The sequence below is a fragment of the Phalaenopsis equestris genome, unplaced genomic scaffold (assembly GCF_001263595.1).
Source record: "Phalaenopsis equestris unplaced genomic scaffold, ASM126359v1 Scaffold001307, whole genome shotgun sequence".
Taxonomy (NCBI): Eukaryota; Viridiplantae; Streptophyta; class Magnoliopsida; order Asparagales; family Orchidaceae; genus Phalaenopsis; species Phalaenopsis equestris.
This window is the reverse complement of record NW_018165746.1, coordinates 502325-522698: the sequence shown is the minus strand read 5'-3', so window position 1 is coordinate 522698 and position 20374 is coordinate 502325. Positions and strand designations below refer to the sequence as shown.

Below are 20374 nucleotides of genomic sequence, written 5' to 3'. Positions count from 1 at the left end.
TTTTTTTTAATATATATTCCTCATAACATTATGATATAGAAGTTGATAAAAACTTCGATATCAGGATTGATAAAAAAATTCAACATACTACTCACATAAATAAGAAGTTTACAAGCTACTAGGTTATTGGAAAGCTTAATAAGCACCGGGTTCATAGAAAAATAATTGAGGCCAATACTTGCTTTTATGAAAGATGTTGATAAGTTATTGAAACAATAAGGTATGTGAAAAATCTTAACATACCATTCGGGTTGATGCACATCTTATTAGTAGGGAAAAAAATAGCTTTAAATGGAGGCTTGCACCACATTTGAATTGAGTTTCAACCCATTAATTGAACATTTAGTTTGTAATAGAGGTTAAGAAATTGACTAGAATGAAATTCAAAACTAGAAATCCTATCTCATTTTTCAATATTATCTTGCATGAAATCAATTGATTTAGTTTGCTTTGCTATTTATAAAAATATTCAACATAATTAATTTTATGGAGAGACATTACATTGTGAGAGTCAGATAAAGGTGATAGAAAAAGTAATTCAATAATTTGAAAGTTATATATTTTGAGAGGGAAAAAAAGAAGTTCCTTAAGGGTCTGTTTGGGGCAGCTACAACTGCTTGAAGAAGTAGTTGTGAAGCTGTTGAAGAAGAAATTGTTGTTCAAAAAGCCATGTTGACTCTTTAAAAAAATCTTTTTGAAAAGTAAGACCACGGCTTTCTAGCAGCCACCGCAGGTAGCAAGTCGTGGTGGCAAAACGTAGTTTTCAGCTGCAACTTTTCAGAAATGCAGAAAAAATGTAATTTTGTCAAACATAAAAAATTGCGGTGCAACACTGCATCATCACCACACCGCCCCAAATGCACCGTAAATTACTTTAATTTTCTTAATCTTCAATTATCCTGAGCTCTAACTCGTTAGTGTGGGCTCCAACAATTTAAAATACCTCGAATTCCCATTTAAAAGAAAGAATGAAATAAAATTAAGGCAGTTTACCATGAGGTTTCAGGTCAAATTTTTAGAAGTCAGATGAGATAGGAAATAATACACTACTTTAGGATATGTGGTTCAAAATTTCTCATAGGTGCGCAAGCTTTATTGTTAACTACCCCTCCAAATAATGGAAAAGAACTTTCAATTAAGGCTAGTCATTAGGCGGTAAGTGTAGTAGCAAATTTAAATTTTGAAATTTGAAATAATCACTATGAGCTTTAAAGCAGATGAATGGGGGGAAATGTTGATAAACCTGATCAAGATCATATGATTTTGTCATCCCAGGTTTTCGTGGTATGTGATCTACTAAGTCAGTGGAGGCAATAAATCCAAAATCATCGGAGCACATTACGAGTGATTTAAACCTATTAGTTTGGATTGAATTTTATGAAACATTATAATTATTTGCACGAATGTATTATTTTTGAAATTTGTGCAAATATTTTCATTTTAAGCCTTAATTTTGTCTTTTGCAACTAAAGCATTTGAGATTGTGATGGCAAATATTTGCACATTATATTTAATTATAGATTTTAAATAGTATTACTTGCCTATGTTGAATTCTCAATTTCTTAGCTCTGAAAGTTTATGAAAAATGAAAATTCTCTTGGACTTTATTTGTGTCTAATTTGTGACCTTAGCTCAAATTGTTAGGCGCATTGAGGATGATTGGGCTTGTATAATAGCCTTAAGCCATTTCTTTGTATTATAAAAAGATAAACACTGGAAAATTACGTAGGGAGCTCCCCTTCGTTTGGTGTTTAGGTTTGGCCTCTGGGCTCCAACGTTTCCGCCGTAATAAGAGAGGGAGGAGGTAGAGAAAGAGAATCTCTGTCGTCGATTCACGTCTCCTTTGAAGGAAAAGCTGTTCCTCCTTGAAAGCCGAAGCGAGGTTTAGCTATGGCGAATAGAATTTGCAGGTCTCAATTTAGGAATGCTGCGGTGCAGAGGCTCAAGTCATTGTTATCTGGCGACGCCGCCAGCATCGGTATCCGGCAGTTGAGTTCCGGCACCAGCCAGGCCTCCGGGGCAGCGAAAGCTACTTCGGCCACTGCAGGACCCGCTTCCAGTGCTCCATATCCTTCGAAGAAGGTAGACGCTTTTTCATCCTTTTGTGTTTCTTTAATGGAAACGGTGGGATATGTTATGCACAGGTTTGTTGCCTAATCAGTTTATTTATGGATTGAATTTTGAATTTCTTGATTGCACTAAGGTGGGGTCAATTTGCTTGATTCAGGTACTTTTTTTTTTTTGAATCAGCACTAGTTTTCTAACTCTGGTTCTTGAACGTTGCAATCTTTGGACAAAAAAACCATAGCTGCTGAAGATTGTATGGTTGATAAATGGAGTCTTTGATTATTTTATTTTATTTTATTTGTTGAATTTAATGATCCGTGGGATCTCCACTCTTTATGGTGATGAGGCAATGTGAGTTGTCTTCTATGTTCTCAGGAAGCTCAATAGTTACTAATAAATTCAACACTATGAAATCTTGAAAATGGGTGGGGCTGTAATCATACTGAGCTGAGCAGGGCTAAGCTTGTCTTGGATTGGACTTGGTCATGCTACTAGTTATTCATGTTCTTCTTGTGCTCTGGTTGAGCATTCACATGTATGTTCTTATGTTATTTAAAATTTTCTACATCCGAGCTTGGCTTGTACTTGACTTACCTAAATTAATCGAATAAATCATAAAGAAGCTATCAAACAATCTAAAAAATTGAATGAGTGCTTGACTTCTCAGAATGAAAAATAATTTAGTCTAAATGAACAAATAATTTAATAAAGCTGGAATTAGTATCTAAACTACTTGGCATCAATTTTAGAAAATAAATGAGTCGGAGACAAGTTTTATGGAAATCGTACAACATGAACTGGTATCATCAAGTTTTTCATTGAAATAGTGAAATTAGAAGGGATTCCATCAAATTATTATGTAATAATATATTGAAAATTTTGAAAAAATAAAAATAAAAATAAAAAATGAACATAGCATTTATCTAAATAAGAAGTTTTTAATCGGAAACAATTTATACCAACTGGTTAAAATAGCTGCATCATATTGATCTCGTAAATCTCAAGATGTTTTACTACAACTATGAGGGTATTTTAGTTGGATATTTATAAAATACATGAATTTATAAATAAATTATAATTAACATGAATGCATTTTAGAAATTCAGGAGCTTTTTGGTTGGAAGTAAATCATGTGTTGAAATAATTTTTTTGTATTTGTTGCTAGACATTTCAAATGGATTGAAATACGATGGATACTAGCTAGTTGTGAATGATGGTGTCTATGGATGACTGAATGGCTACCCATGATTCATGAATGATGAAATTGAAGTTGTTGGTTGAGAGGCTTTCCTACGTTTGGAATTTACCTGATTTGAGTGAATTTAAATCTATAAAAAAAAGCATTACAGGGCATTCAAAATCCCCACACAAATGTTTTCTATTTAGTTTACTTTAAATTATACATCAAAAAATGAAAAATTTATCATTTCTTTTGCCAAACAATCCCAGTACTTGCAACCAAACAACACTCAAGAAAGTGAACAAGGAATTAAATACTTCAAATTCATTAATGGAGAAAATGCGACTCACTGGAAATTATTCTTTCAAGCTAGCATAAATTGTTTTAGAATTGCTCCTAAAGTAAGTTAATAGCGGCAAAATCAATTCAAAGTGGACTGAATCAATAACTAAACAAAATAGTTATGTCATTATGCTTTATCAAACAAAAGAAAGAGCATTATCCTGTTATTTTAAATTAAGGGCCAGCATTTTAGATATAAATATTGCGTCAGTTTTAGGAGGAAAGCATGTAGCTTAATCTACACTTTAATGAAATCGAACTGAGAGTTGCAAGGGTTGTAGGCGTCAAAACTCCTACTAGCCTTGATCTCCTTAAAGCCTCTTGCCATCCAGGGCTAAAATGGCCTCCTCATAGACTACTAATCTGTGTATGAACTATATGGGGTCTAAGAAAAAGAAGAATAGAAATGGCACTTACCTCTAGTAAAATTTAACATCCCTTACTCTCTCTCATTAAGATATTATCCTCTTTCGTCTAATGGCCTCACTGTTTTGTTTTATAATTGCAACATCCCTATAGGTCATCCATCCTCATAGTCCTCCTATACGAGCACACTTACCTTTGAAGGTTTTGTTAAAATTTCAACCATTGTAACACCTCAATGTTTTGGAATTCAACCTCATTCTAATTAAGTAGTTCAATAATCTCACTCACTTAAGTAGCTGCATATTCATTAGTATTTTTAAACCAAAATAAACCACCAATCAAATAAAACACTAGAGATGATCCCTGCAAGTTCAAGAGGTGGCTCCCACCATATAGCACTTTGTCCTATTTAGGATTAAAAAAGCGGTTCCCATGACGCTACACTTTGTTCTATATGGAATTTAGTTTCCGTTTTAGGCTTATAATGCTCCGATATTATTTGTAATAATTTGAACTCATATCCATCGAGATATTATCCGCTTTGGCCTATTGAACTGATGATTTTGTTCTATTTGTGTAAATTCTTAAGAGGCTACAAATTGCTCCTATACAAGCCGGCTTAACTTTAAAGTTTCTGAGAAATTCCAAACATTACACCAAAGACATCTCGATATTTATGAATTCTGTTTCATTCTACTTAAGGGGTTCCATAGTAACAACATTCTCGTGAGTCATTTCCTTAGCTGACTCTCTCTCAGGTAGGCCACCTTAGATGCCTATGAAGGCTGAAGTGATAAAACTTAAAAGCGTAGAACTAGAGGAGGAAATAATTAGAATTGAAATTGTAAAAAATAAGGTATGATAATTAAACAGAGTAATCAAGACTAATAAATAAATATATAATATATTATTATTAAATAAGTGATTAAATAAGCTATATTTAACTAATTATGAATTAAATAATATATGAACAATTATCATGCTTAATATTCATTTAACAAGTTACTTGTAGAACAATAAATTTTTTTTTCATGAATATAAATAAATGCGTACAATTATGTATAAATTTGATTCATTTAGCCTTTGATTTGCTAAAAGCACCCACATATATTTAATTACTAACTTGAAGAATTATTAGTTGAGTTGATTTTGAGTTGTTGATCAAATCCATTAATTTTCTTGTACCTCTAAAAACGAGGGAAAAAGGATCTTACCACTCCAACAATAAATTTCAGATTATAATTATGAATGAAATTTGATCATTATTTATAAAAAATTTTCAAACTCTATTCCTTGAAACCCGTTTTTTTTGAAGCGTGGGCTAAAATATTTTAAATCGACATTTTTTCCCTATTTTTCTAAACACGCCTCAGTTAGTGTGAGTTTTCATGTTTCAAAACCCACAGAGGCGTGAGTTTCGAATTGTTTAAAAAACTAATGTTTAAATGTTTTTTGTTGAAAAAAATCACATTTGGAAGTCTATACATTCAATCATAACCCTACATTAAAACCCTATATTGGATAAAAAGCTAAAATCCCTTAATTTTGAGCTGTTGTAGTAATCGAATTTTGTTTCTCTCCTTCTCACGTGTCTCGAATGTAACTTATATTATCTTGCCCCTCTCATAAGCTCTTCTCTTTTCTCTTTCAATCCCTGCTTTTCTCTTTCTTACCCTACTTTCTATTTATAACGATTAGTTCACAATCTCTCATTTCTTTTTTGTCACACATCTATTTTATTTTGATGGTAGCTTCTTTGAATATGTGGAGGTTAAAATTGGGTTCTATAAATTTATGGAGACAATGATAAGCTTATCAGAAGATTTTGGGTGTCCTGATAGATAACTTGAAGTGTTCATCACTAAAAAGGTAATGTTTAGCCTTAGAGCTGCCGCCCAATTATCATGCATAAAACTTTGTCCTGGTAAGATATATTATTAATTTTACTTTATATTAAACATATTGTTAAATTTTGTTTAATATGTATTCAATATTATTCTCTTTTTAATTTTTCTAATTCATAAATTAGAGATTTGGTGGATGCATTTTGGAAATGAAACACCGGAATTAAAATCATTTGGAGTCAGCTTCTTAAGTTTAACATGCTCAACTTTTACATGTGAACAAAATTAGAGCATTTCCAACTCACTGAATACAAAGAGAAGAAATTATTTGGCTGTTGCTAGGAGGAATGAACTGATTTATGTCATTTACTAGTAAATATTAAAATATAGATACCTAGGGGTTAACTTCATACAATGATGACGATCTGTCATGATGATTTAACATTAGATGATAAATGGGTAGTTAACAAAGAAAAGGAGGAAAATAAATAATAAATGTGTTGTCGAATCAAATAATAATGAAGATATTGATATTTATGTTATTAATGTAATAAAGTTTAATGAAAGCTTGTCATGTAGACTCTATTTCTTCCCTATGATATTAATTTTTATGATTTCTGAACTCAAACCTTTATTTGATTTTCTTAAGCTTGTATGATTTTAAATAATGTGTCTTTTATGAATTAAGGTTATGTTTTTTATGTGTTTTCTAATTTTCATAATTTTATGATATTTGTTTTTTTAATACGAAAGCTATGCCTTGTCTTGACTCAACACTTAGATTTTGATTCAATTAAGGAAATTGTCTCGATTTGAGATATAATGTTCTTAAACTGTGAGTTGGATTCACTCAAACTTGATAAAGTTATTGTGAGGAATATTTGGTTGAAAATGCATGGATTTAGCCTTTGCTGATTTAGTTTGAAGATGTTCATTAGGAGGACAAGAAACCTAACTTGAAGTAGCTGTGCATTTTTATGGACTGAACCTAATTGAACAATTTTTACTCCCCCCTTGGCACTAAGTTGACCAGTTATAGAATATTTAACTACCATAACACACTTTTATGTGAATCATGCATGATCACATGTGGAATTCATGTATGCATTTATGCTCGTTTATATTAAAAGTGATGCAGATGCCATAATTGTTCCTTCTTATGGCGTTTTCTAGACTTCTGCCAAGTCTCCACATGATTTACAGGAGGTACCAATGAGTCATGCCCGAGAGCTTGTGGTGATTGCAATTTGAGGTGGAATTAAAGAAGACTTGACCTAACCAAGATGAATTAATTTTGGAAGTTTTACATACATACCACTTAATTCCTATGTATTTACACATCTAATGCCTAAAATTCAATATATGCCATCTTAGCTATGGATAAAAAGGTATATTTCACCTGTTAAAAGGTAAAATAGTGGTATTTTTTATGTGATATGAAAAATTTGGGTGGTCTATATATGTAAAAAGTAGATTTTATATGTTAGATATGTAAGCACATAGAAATTGGGTGGTATTCATGTAAATGCCCCATTAATTTTTTTGCTAAGATGTAAGCATCAGAAAAGTGAAGTTCTTTTTAAGAATTACTTCTTGCGTAGGCTGAATTTACTTTGTAGTTCGAAGGAGATGAGCCAGCAAAAGAAAGGAACTAGGGTTGGTATTTTATTGTACTAATCTCTCTTTGCTAGAAACCTGAACTCTAGATCAAATTCTTCTCCCGTCTCATCTCTCCTCTTCTTTTTTTGATATCTTAAAATAATATTTTTGATCAGCTATATTACTCATATCGTCCGCCCAGTTCCAACGTACAGCAGTCTTCTTCTCCACCTTATTTTGAACCTAGTTTTGAGGCACTTCTTTAACCACCATTTTTAAATAAATTTCTCTGTTTTTATAATGTTTCTTGGCTGTAACTTTTCAAAATGGAACATCGTAATCCACATTGTTGCATTATGCTCAAGCTATTATTCCCGTCTTTAAAATTTTACAATGTTATGAACAAGCAGACCAAAGGTGAGGTAGTCCTGCATTTTGATAAATTTGCATGTATAAATGTCCAACTTAGTGGGCTACACCTGCATGGTTAATCTTGATATTTTTATGTAGTGTGATACATCAAGCATTTCAATGATTTATGGTAGCTTCCATGCAACCTCGTATCTAAGGAAATATTTGAAAATTATCATTGGTTCTTTAATCATCTTGATATCTGGTATCTGAGAAATTATTATTGTTATAATTTTTAAAATATATTTGTCCACCTCAAAATTTGCAAGATGGGATTATGCCATAGGTGAGGCTAGAACTCAAGAATTAGGCAACATTTTCCAAGGCCCTTGACCTTGATAAATGTTTAAAAACCCTAAACAAATAAACTTTACAAGCCAAACAGGCACTAAGTGGTGATGAAAACTAATTGGTTTCAACCTAAAAAAAAAAAGCGCATCAAATTAGAAAAAAATTTTGGATGGAAAGAGAAACCTTAAGAACCCTGCCAACGAAATGGATTCTTGTAAATGAAAATGTTTCCTGCACCAGGAAGTTAGGGTTGAATGCAGCAGCACCCTTTTTTGGCTCACAATCATTCGAAATTGCCAAGAATACTGCTGGAAGAATGCTTGTGGCTGCTTCACCAAACTGGATGTTGAAAGAGAATTGGGTATACCCTTTTTCAAAGTGGAAGCTAAACGTGTCAATTAAGACAACTGAGAACCTGTTATATGAATTTTAGGTTCAAGGAAAGAAGGAACTGCAAACCACAAGCTGGATGAGAAGAAAAAAAAAAATCTGCCACCTCCGTAGTTCCTGCCCGACGCCCTTTATTTTCTTGTTTCTGATTGATTATTTCTGTGGTTAACTCCTTGAGCAAGTGCCTGCTGTCCGCCATCCTCTATCACCTGAACGTCCCAATTTTCCTTCCGAAATTGCTGTTTCTCCAAGACCTGTCAATGAAAACGAACGATGGAGCTAGATTACGTAATTATTACTATGAATGCCTAATACAACATCTTAATCTTCGGTCTTTCATGAACCTGCGCTTGCAAGTAAGAGAACCCTCCATCTGCTGTTACCAAAGCCTTCTACTTCATGCTGGATTGCTACATTTGGTTGGAATTTCCTCCCGCTGTTTGTCCAGAAAATTTATTGCTACGTACAAGGACGGTTTGGTCAGCTACCGAAGATTATTGGTGAAGCCTTGGAAGGCTGAGTGAGGAGGTATAGGTGCTTTGTCGTTCAATTGTGGCCGTCTCTCGGACTCCACTATGATCTCCTTATTCCTTCCCTCCCCACCTCTCAAAGAACAAGGAATCCTCTCTAAACCAAGACAAAACCTTAAATCCTCTCTAAACCATGATGGTTGGACAGCAGGAAAACAACAGATTTTCTGTTTTTCGGATGACGACAGTGAGAATCAGCAACCAGGACTGATGCAGGAAGGTTGGGGAAGGGTGGAGGTGACTGTGCGGGATGGTACGGAGGCGGGGAAGGGAGGGAGGGGGTTGGAAATGGGGAAACTGCAGGGAAGACAGCAAAAGCTGCTGTCTAGGGTGGCTGGAACAAGAATATAATCATCACCTCGGAAGAGAGATACAGCAAGTGCACCCCCCAAACCCTCGAATATAGCCCTCGAAGGGAGAAAATAGATGTCAACTACTGTCCTAAACAAACTCACATAAATACTATACCCTAAAACATTAGGAATCAAATATATAGTAATATGATAACTAAGAGTGGCAAGGGAACTGACTGATCCCCCATAACGAAAATACTTGGACCGTTCAGTATAGGCACGGGAACACTCTTCGCTTCATATCGCGAGAAATCCTGCATGAGCGGGATACGCTCCACGTCATTCAAAATATGAGATGTTATTTCTTAACGAAGGAAATTGGAAAATAAATATACTTTTGTCCATGTGGGTTTGACATCGGTGTTTCTCAAGTAGATAAATTATTTGTTTATGGTTCAAATATATTCTAATCTAACTTTATTTTGCATCTTTTTAGAGCTATGCCAGCCTAAAGTAGTTGGGATATGACAAAGGATGTATGGGTGATGATGATTTTCTTTATTTATTTTTTTCAGCTTGCTCTGTGGCTGATTCCATTATCTTTTTGAACATTAATTGGTGAACTTGACTCTTATATATTTCAAAAGATACCAGGTTAAAGGTTGAGAATACTCGCTCTGCTTATTAGGTTTTGGAAATTTGTTCTTTTATTTTATTATTTATAAAACATTTCGTGATTGCTTGATAGGTATCTTTTGTTTAGAGTACAAGATTTATAATTCTAACTTTAAAAAATAGATGAAAAATTATGCTATTCTTTATTTTTTACCTGTATCTCGTTGGTTTTATCTTTGTAGGGAAGGCTTTTGACCGGAGCCATGATTGGTATGGCAATAGCAGGAGGAGCATACGTTAGTACTGCAGATGAAGCGACATTTTGGTACACAGTAGTAATTCTTATGCTAGATATTTCTTTCTAATTTTTTGATTTATTAGTTGGCACCAGTGACTTCAAGGTATATACTCACAAGTTGTCTTCAAATACATTTAATCTTAAAATGTTTGTTTTGTATACTAGGTGAGCATTGTTCTTTATGTTTGTATTTGTTATTGATACAGGGAGCATTTTATTCTTCAAAGTGCTATGTCACTGTTTAACCAGAAGGTCCATAACATACAAATTGATGTGGGTTTTTTGTATAACCTTTAGAAAGACATTCACGACTCTTATGGGCAAGGACATGTTTTTTTCTCACTATTTAGGATGGGCACCTTTGTCTCAAATTTCCTTACTATACATCGACTTGTTATCTTATGTTTATGTTAATTGATATTAAGCTTTCATTTGTGAACTTTCTAGATTATAAAGTCTGGATGTTAGTAGGATCAAATATGCTATAATATAATGTGGCATGCATTTTAAGGCCCCCCTTACTGTGTGTTGATCTTTGTTTTGGTTGGGCACGCCTAGGTTTTGGTTAGCTCCTTTCTATTGTTCTGATAGGATGTTTACTTTGATGCTTGTATGAGTAGTTGTTGACCAAGCGGTTGCTAGAAATACCAAAAAAAGCTACATTATCAATGGATTGTGATACTAATAATATCCTTGAGAAGCCTTCTTCTTCTTGGGCATTTATGCTCCAACATTGAGGCATGTGTGTGCCCTCACTTGCTTGGGTCCATAAAAAAATTATAAGATGCCCAGTTTTCTCCTCATGCCATTTGTCCTTCATTGCTAGAGATGTGAAGGGAAGTTCCCACTCTCCTCTATATAGAGGAGAGGGTTAGAAAGGGATTAATATAGACATGTTTGCCTCGCACATGCAAGGGTCGATAAAATGTTATAAGCTATATAGCCAATTTTCTCCTCATGCCTTTTTTTCTTCATTGCTTGAGATGTGAAGGGGAGTTCCCATTCTTTTTTATATAAAGGAGAGGGTGAGAAACTGATGAAGAAAAAGAGAGAGAGAGAGAGAGAGAGAGAGATTATGCGGAGGGCAAGGCACGACATAAAATCTTATGGCATATGCCTTCTAGAGATATTTCCTTAAATAGAGTTAGCGTACTTTTGCATCTTCACTTCAAGTTTGATGACTATCGGCTTATAGGGATATATATTTTGCTCTGTGGAGTTATTACTAACACATACCAATCATTCATGAGTTTATTGTCATAATGATGAGTCTTGTATATATATATATATATAAAGCCTAAAGGCTAAAATATTAAATAAAAAGTAGGATACAGATAGATTGTGTGGGAGTGCCCAAACAAAAAACCCTACTCACACGATAACCACCACATCAAATATTTTCAAAAAGAGAAAATACAAAAAAAAAAACGAAAAAGTGGCAAAATACGGAGTATCAGGTAGCTAGAGAGCGATCCAATTTTGCATTGCCTCTGCCTCTAGTTCTAGGGAAGGAGTCAGCTAATAAATTGGTAAGATGAGTGTCTTTGCCAGTAGTAACCAATATATCATCCAATAAATTTCTGAGCTCGAGTCAGCCTCCATTCTTCTTCTTCCTCCTGGAATAGACCTGTCACTCATCCGAAGATTGACTCACCTGATTAGTAGATTAGTCTAAAGTGTGTCGGACATGTGTTTGTTGTTGAATATTAGAAACAACTACTTGTTGTACCAGCTGATCTTTTATAGGATCAAAGGAGCACTCTCATGTGTCTTGACATATAAGTGAGTCTTCTTCAATTGAAATGAGTGGAATCTATACCTGTAGTATCATGTTCTTTATCTGAGACTGTGGTGTTGGAAAGAGGATCGGATTGCACCTTCTCAGCAGAGATGATATGTGACCGATCTTTAGCGAAATTCGGCCTTAGATGAGGATGCAAGCTATAGCAAATAGTAAAACTATGATCAAATATACCACAATGAGAGCAATAAGGAGGCTGTGGTTCTATTTCAACATTTTCCAATACCCGTTTTGAGTGGTGTCAATTCATATCTCATATGGAGCTTGTTGAGTGATATCTCTCTCAACTAACACACAAACCACAGAAGGTCTGGTGACAACAAGCGTATGACTAACAACCTTGAGAGACTTACCGTAAGCAGTTGTTAAAGAGTAGAGAATTTACAAGTTGAACAGATGTAATTTTAACCCTGAAAACTTTATCCAAACAAGAATGATAGGGGACTCCATTTTTGGACCAAAATCGATAGTCCGCTTGAGAATTTTTATAAAACAATTGTCGATCTTGATAACTTTTCGAGAAAAATGCGAGTGTAATCGGCATCGTGAGATAATTAAATAAGTAAATGTCGACCGTCAAATAAGCTAATATTCCAACTGTCCAATAGCTTTATCGCATCAAACTATTTCTGAATGATCTCTAGTTTTGGGTGACCATAAAGGAATTTTTCCACTAGAGCAAAACGCCAAGAGGACGCGAGAGTACTAGTTTCATCCTTAGTGAGAATAATAGCAGACTTCTCATTTTTTTTGGCCAAATTTTTTAATAAAAGTGTGATCACCACCACTTTCAAAAGCGCTTTGGAAAGATTGAGGAACATAACATGACTTGTTAATATGAAAATCAGGCTCTGAACCTGAAAAAGGAACATAAGTTAGAAATAGGAAAGTCGTCAGCAAGTGCATTAGCATAGGATCGCATCGTCGAGGCCATCTCCAGAACAGTCAGGCGAGCTGCTAGAAAAAGACGAGCAGAGGAAATTTTTGTCGGGCAGGGCGATTGAGAGTTGTCGAGTACGAGGGAGACCTTCTGTCAGGCAGGGCGACAGAGGCGAGGTCGAGTACAAGAACTTTTTGTCGGCACAACGAAGGCGTAGTTGAGTACAGGGACGAGGCGAGCCGTGACCTAACGAAAGCGTCGACGATTGCAGGTGTGGAGAGACGAAGTGCATGAAACCCTACGTCGTCGAAGCAGACAAAGCGCAGGGGCTGGCAGAACGACGAAACTGATAGCGTGAAACCCTTCATCGTCGTAGAGCACGACGAAGCCGGTAGAGTGAAGCCGAGAGATTCAACGCAGGGAATCGCCATCAGGCGAAATAGCAGAACTGTGACTCGCAGTAATAGTAACAGCAGTGTCATGGGAGGGTCCTCAGGTGAAACATACACCCCTTGTCTTGTAGTATCATCCTCAGTTGGAACTAAAATGTCCACAGCAGTGGGGTAAACCCATCCTTATTCACTTTCCCTTAGATTTCAAATTAGGATGAAATTTGTGGCATTTAGCAAGGATATGACCAAACATCTTAGACCAAACATCTTACAGTGATCTTACAGTGAGTACAATATGAGGGTTTGTGTTCCATGACGATTTGTTGTCAATAATCATTATGGGTTGTGCCCAGCCAGACTTGAGTAACATCTGGTAAAGTAATATTCCTTTCCACATGTATTCTGGCCACCGAGGGCCTGGTCAGGTTAAAAGTAGACATATCTAGTTTCAAAGGATCCCCAAGGATGACCCCAATAGAGTAGAGAACCTGATGGTGAAAAAATGCAGCTTGAGACTAGGCAAACTAAACTATACCGGCACAGTGGGAGTTTCATGATTTGGGTTGAAATTGGGAGACCACTTGAGTAACTTCATTGATTTGCCTTCGATATTGCCTTCGATATTAAGATATTTCTTGGATAAAATTCTGGTGTAGTCTTCAACCACTGTTAGTTGGATCAACACATGTCTCCTATCCATGAGTCTCACTTTCCACATGCCTACTAGTTTAAGATCATCAACACTTTTTCTGATAACATCCATAGGATTTATGGAGTCTCATCATTATCATTGAAAGACTCCTTTCACCTCTCATGCATAAAGAACAAGAATCAAGACTTCTGAATGTTCAGATGGCAAGTGAAGGATTTTTAAACTCTATTAAGTGTCCATGCTTGGCACGTACATCGCAACAAGTGTACTCTTGCAGCTCATGTATTGCCTTGGGATTGGCTGAAAACCTGCGATTTGCATATGTGTGGACATACATTTGTAGTTAAAGACTATTTTTGATTGATTTGAATGTATATCGAATCAAAATAACATTTTTATATGATTTAATCTTCTGGCCATTAAATGCATGGCATTCCTCAGGATCATTTTTAGCCAAAACTTTCATTGGCTAGCGTGTTTTTACTTGATTTTGTTATTTCAATTTAACTCTCATCACATCATTGGCACCATATCCTATTAGAAATTTGTAATGAGGCACTTTTTTATTAAAAAAAATAAAGTGCGAGATAATTAACAGAGTAAAAAATTTAAAAATTGCAAATGTAAAAAATGCATATATCAAAAGAGCATTTAGGGAAATATTCATAAAACACACAATATTTAAAAAAATAGAATAAATAAATAAATAAATAAATATTTTTTAGTACCATTGTCGCTACAGTAGGATAAATTATGTAAATACTATAATCTTTATATAAAGTAAAGAAATGGGTATGCATTTTGAAACAAAATGTGGGATCCACTAGGGTCCACCTCTACTTATCCAAGGTAGAGTGGACATAGTTTGTGTAATAGCTCGAATATTCACCCATAGAGATATTTTTGATTTGGCCTAATGGTCTTACGAGCATGTTTAACTTTGTGGTTTCTAATCAAGTTCTATTCATTACAAAAAAAGGCATCTCGATGTTTAAAAGCTTAGCTTCATTTTACCTATGGGATTTCATAAATTTTCTCACTTAAATAATTAGCATCTTTGTCTGTATTTTTAATCCATAGTCATTCGGTAGGCAAATATGATTCTAAAGGTGACCCTTAAAGATTCAACAAGTGATTCCCATCATGTAACACTATATCCCATTTAGGGTTCAAAGGTGGCTCCCATAACATAGCACTTTATTTGATATGACACTTATTTCTCGTTTTGAAGCTACTATAATTTTCTGTATCATTTGTAATGACTTAAACTCTCAACTATTAAAATATCGTGAGCTTTGACCTCATGGTCTCACAGTTCTGTCCTTTTTTATAACTTCTCAGAAGGTCACATATCTCAAAAGTGCTTTTATATGAGCCTTTTTTAATAAGTTTTTGATGAAATTTTAACCTTTACACCAAAAGATGTCTCAATGTCTAAAAGTTCAATTTCATTCTACTTGAGTGGTTTTATAGTTTGTGGTTCAACAACAATCCAAAATATTGGTGAAATAGTTAATTTGATATGATCCGGAGTTCCATTTTATTGTATTTTAACAACTTTACAATTCAACATAGTGGAACTCCTTTGGATCGAGTTGAATTGACTATTTTACCAATGTTTTGGATTGTTCTGGCTAGTCAAGGTTGATTGTGAAATACATCTTAAATCATTTAATAATACTAAGAACCATCATTGTAATTGCAGAAGAAATACTTGCAAAAATAATTAACATATGACGCCTTAGTTTGCATGCTAATATGTCAGTTGCTCCGGTATGACAAGATATGAAGAATTGTAGATCTTGAACTTCCATCCAGCAGACCAAGTAACAATTCCCTACCACGTTTGTGGGCATGATTTGCGGACATCATAATTGAAGGGGTTTCCATCCAAATGAAGCACAAAACCAAAGCACTATCTTGTAATTCTTTAAGTAGTTATTTATGTATTTCTTTGGTCTCGTTCTTTTGTCAATTCTTTAAGTAGTTATTTATGTATCTCGATCGGTTGCAATAGTAGGAAATTCTTGTATCTTGTTTCTTTTATTTGATTAATGTATCTCGTTTTTGTTCTGGTTGTTTTTTTTGGCTCGTTTTGCTTTTTTGGTTGCTCTTGCTAAATATTCTCCAACCCTTCTTCCCTATATCATTTGTTATTAGAGCCAGCCTAACCCTGATTCCATCATATGATTACTAAATTACCCCTTATTTTCAAAATCAACAAGCCTAAAAATTTTTCCTACACCCTAAATCAGCGTCTTTTAACTCCCAAATGTAAACTCACCAAACCATAGATAAATTTTGACCTAACCTTAATTCTTCATTGATTTTCAAAATCAGCAGCCCTAAATATGTCTTTTTCCTCCCAAGTCTAAACCCACCAAACCATCAAATACTGACCTAACTCTAATTCCCCTTGTTGATTTTAAAAATAAGCAATTCTAAATATTTTTTGGTACTCTATATCGGTCTCATATACTCTCTTTCACCACCAATCATTGTTAAATCTTGACCTGATACTAATTCGCCCTCATTGATTTTCAAAATAAGAATCCCTAAATATTTTTTTTTCTGCACTCTAAATCAGTCTCATATATCCTCTTTCACCTCCTAAACCTAGTCATGCCACCGAGGAGACAAGTGCTAGAAGTCGAAGATCCTCTAATTCCGGGAGGTTACAACAGCTCTGTCACCTTCAACATGGTCGAACTAACGCTATATCATGAGTAGTCATTAGTTTTGACTAATGAGGTTGAAGCTCACCAACCTTGGTAGATTGATGCGGGGCGGTGAGGGAACCCTGGACTGGTTTGGTCCAAGTGGGGGCTTGGGTTGTCGATCACTCATAATAACAACATGACTATTTTTGTCTGCTTGTTTTTATTAAGATATATAAACTAGAGTTGTTACTTGTTTTTGAACTGAAGGAGGATTGACTAAATATTCTCTTATTTTTGTTGGATTACATCAAGGACCGGCTTTAAGCCCATATCTCTTTGCTTTAGTTATGGATGTACTTACTGGACATTTACAGGAGGATGTACCTTGGTGTATGTTTTTTGCTGATGATATCCTTTTTGTGGATAAGACGAGAGAAAAAAACTCAGGAAATACTTGAATTATGGAGGTCTACATTGGAGTCTAAAGGCCTTCATTTGAGTAGAACTAAAACTGAATACATGGAATGTATTTTTAGTAGTAGCAGCTCTAATGCCAAAAGTGTAACTTTGGGTGATCAAATTATTAAAAGATGTGAAAGATTTAGATATTTTGGGTCTATTGTTCAAAGCGATGGTGATATAGATGGGGATGTTAATAAGAGAATTCAAGTTGGTTGAAGTGGAGGAATGCTTCGGGCTTTTTGTGTGATAGAAAATTACCGCTTTGACTGAAAGGAAAATTTTATAAGAAGTTGGTGAGACATGCAATGCTCTATGACATGACGCTGAATGTTGGCAGCTGAATGTTGGCATTTAAAAGAGAAGCATGATACTAAGTTAAGTGTTGTCGAGATGAGAATGATTAGGTGGATGAGTGGCTTTACACTTAGAGCAAAATGCAAAATGAGTATATTCGTGATAGTGTTGGTGTAGCTCCTGTGACGGACAAAATTAGAAAAAAATCATCTTAGATGGTTTGGTCACATTAAGTGTCGACCATCTGATGATCCGATTATGAGAGTAGATGTTTTAGATTCGACTTATGTTAAGAAAGGCAGAGGTAGACCTAGGAAGACTTAGGCTTATTGTATAAAAATGATCTTAATTTAGAACTAAATGAAAATATGACACTAAATAGGACGCAATGGAGAAAAAAGATTCATTTAGCCGACCCCACGTAGTGAGATTAAGGTTTTGTTGTTGTTGTTATTTTTATTAGATTTATGCCCTTTGTTGATTGTAAATATGTGACAGTTTATTGTGTTTGTGGCTTATGTTCATTTGAGTTTTGTGAGGGCATGTGCTCCTCTTTCAATTCTCGGATGGAGATGAGTCTGTATCCACGACGTTGGGTGGTGACATGTGACATTCTTTGTCTTCTTCCTTCGTAGATCATTTGGATGGTGATTTACGTACCATGTTAGTTGTGACAGTAGGAAACTCTTGTCTCTTGTATCTCTTATTGGATTATACATTTAGTTTTTTTTCTGATTTTTTTCTCGTCTCGGATTATTTACTTAGTTGTTTCTATCAAATCTTCTCCAACTGCCTTCTCCGTCATCACTCACTAGACGAAACAACCCAAGATTGTCAATATGAATACTCTTGGTCAATGATTGACAAACTTAAAATGCTCAAGTGACCTAGGTTTGGCTTAGACTTGAAATATTTGAGTTGGAATTGACTCTTTAACTCAAAATTGAAGCTGGGTTTGAGTCAAGCTAGCTTAACCTGAAAGAATTGATTTAAATTTAACTCAAAGCCATTTCTAGTTGGCTTAAAATTATCCTACATGGTTAAATTTCAATTGAGATTGGTTTTGAAGCAACTTAAATTCATATTAAGCTAGCTTGAAAATATTCAAACCCTAGCAACATGACAAAAAAATCCTAAATTAGTATCTCCATTATTTATATCTGATCGATTTAGTGCCTGGGTATCACATTTCTCTGATTTAATATCTCAACTATACAAAATTAGTTCAGATGGGTTGCACAGGTAGAAATTGATAAAAATTTGTATACAAAATTGATTCTAATATAGTCTCTTGTTTATATAAAATTGACCCCAAAATAGTTTTTGGGAGATAATTTGGGAGCAATGTTGTTTAGTGAATGGACTAAATTGGCGAGTGCGATACTTTGAGATTAAATTGGATACATGATTATTCCAGGGACTATTTTGAAACTTGAACCCAAGATGACTCTATAAGACTTTCACTAGATATTTCAATTAAAAAAAAAATAAATAGAGCATTAGTGCTTACATACTTTATTATACAACTAAAACTAAAATAAAAAGGTCAACGACTTGATGCCAAAGTATTATTGAAAATAATTCCCGTTAACTCCAAATCTAGAGCTCTCGAACCTAGCCTCAAACTTATAAAAATCTATTGCATTATAAAAATAATATCCACTTATAATTCTCACAAAAAAATGAAACTTAATCTCATCATTATTGTAGTTGATAAGCTGAATCACCGTTTAATGCTTAATGAATGGTGGTACTATTAGCTTGTCCATTTGAGCATGTGACGTCGTTGTCGCTTGCTACGAGACTTTTGGACAAGATAATTGTGGTTCTTACGGCAAGGAATCTGGATTGGGCAGCTTTTCTTTCCCTTAGACCTGACCCTAAATTTCAAGGGATTTGCCACCTGACAGATGGCTGGCCTATCCTAAATTATCCTAGTATATATATTTGTTGTTTTGGTGTTTCTAGGTTTGTTTTTTTATTTTGTTTCTGTTAAGACAGCCGTTGACTCATCATGTTTTCTCTTCTAGGGCTATATCCAACGGCGAGTGGTGCTCTGACTGTATCTCGTTATTAGGTGGTGACTAACCTTCAAGTGTTGAGTGGTGCTCCATCTATATGTTGCTTTCTCTGTGGTATTTATTTCCGACTTTCTTTGCCTCGTATCCACCTCTTCACTACCGCAACTTCTTGCCTAATTGTAGCCACGCAAAACAACAACCTACTGTTCCCCGTAGTCGCTTCCCTCTACCTTGCCTCCACCATCAACCATCTACCTCCCTTTCCTTCTAGCTGTCAGTTCATTCCCCAACTTTATTGCCATCTAGCACCCTCCCATCTCACATAGCCCCCACCACTCCTTGGTATACATTCCCAGTGGAGTTTGTGTCTTGTCCGTTGCTAATTCTATTTCTGTTGGTGTGATTGTATTTATCTATTTTTGAAGTCAACAATAATATTTGGTTTTCCTATCGTTGTTTGGGTAACTCCAATATCTCTTCATATTAGAGCTAGCTTAATAACCCTAGTCCTATCTCAGAGTTCCCGAAATACACCACTACCTAACCCAATATTTTTTTCTTTTCCAATCTAAATCACCCCATACATCCTCTTCAACACCCTACCTTAATCATGCTACTGATGAGTCAATTACCATAAATTGATCAGGAGTTTGCCACACAAGATATGCTAGTTGTAAGGAGAGCTCTATAGATAGAGTCGTAGAAGGATCCCTCGTGGTTGAGGCACATATTATTCACACAGGATGAACTGTGAGAGGAATAGTATGCAACCTCATTATTAACAAATGGAGCTGTGAGAATGTGGTCTCCGCTTTTATGGTGAAGAAGTTGGATTGGCTATGCAGAAGCATCTCTAACCCTATTCTTGGATCTAATTGAAGAAGAGAAATGAGATACGAGTGGATCAACATTTCATAGTAGAGTTTTCCATTGACAATCAACTGCAAGATCAAGTTTGGTGTGATGTGGTTTCCATGGATGCCTGT

General features: G+C 35.0%; 1 protein-coding gene across 1 annotated transcript in view; it reads left to right on the top strand.

Annotated features, from left to right (window-relative positions):
- The first annotated feature begins 1730 nt into the window (after nucleotides 1-1730).
- Nucleotides 1731-20374, top strand: part of LOC110033874 (dihydroorotate dehydrogenase (quinone), mitochondrial) — a 35783-nt gene continuing 17139 nt past the window's right edge. The window contains exons 1-2 of the mRNA XM_020738022.1: nucleotides 1731-2082; nucleotides 10171-10253. Coding sequence (XP_020593681.1) covers nucleotides 1891-2082; nucleotides 10171-10253 — 275 coding nt within the window. The 5' untranslated portion in view covers nucleotides 1731-1890. The remainder of the gene's footprint in view (nucleotides 2083-10170; nucleotides 10254-20374) is intronic.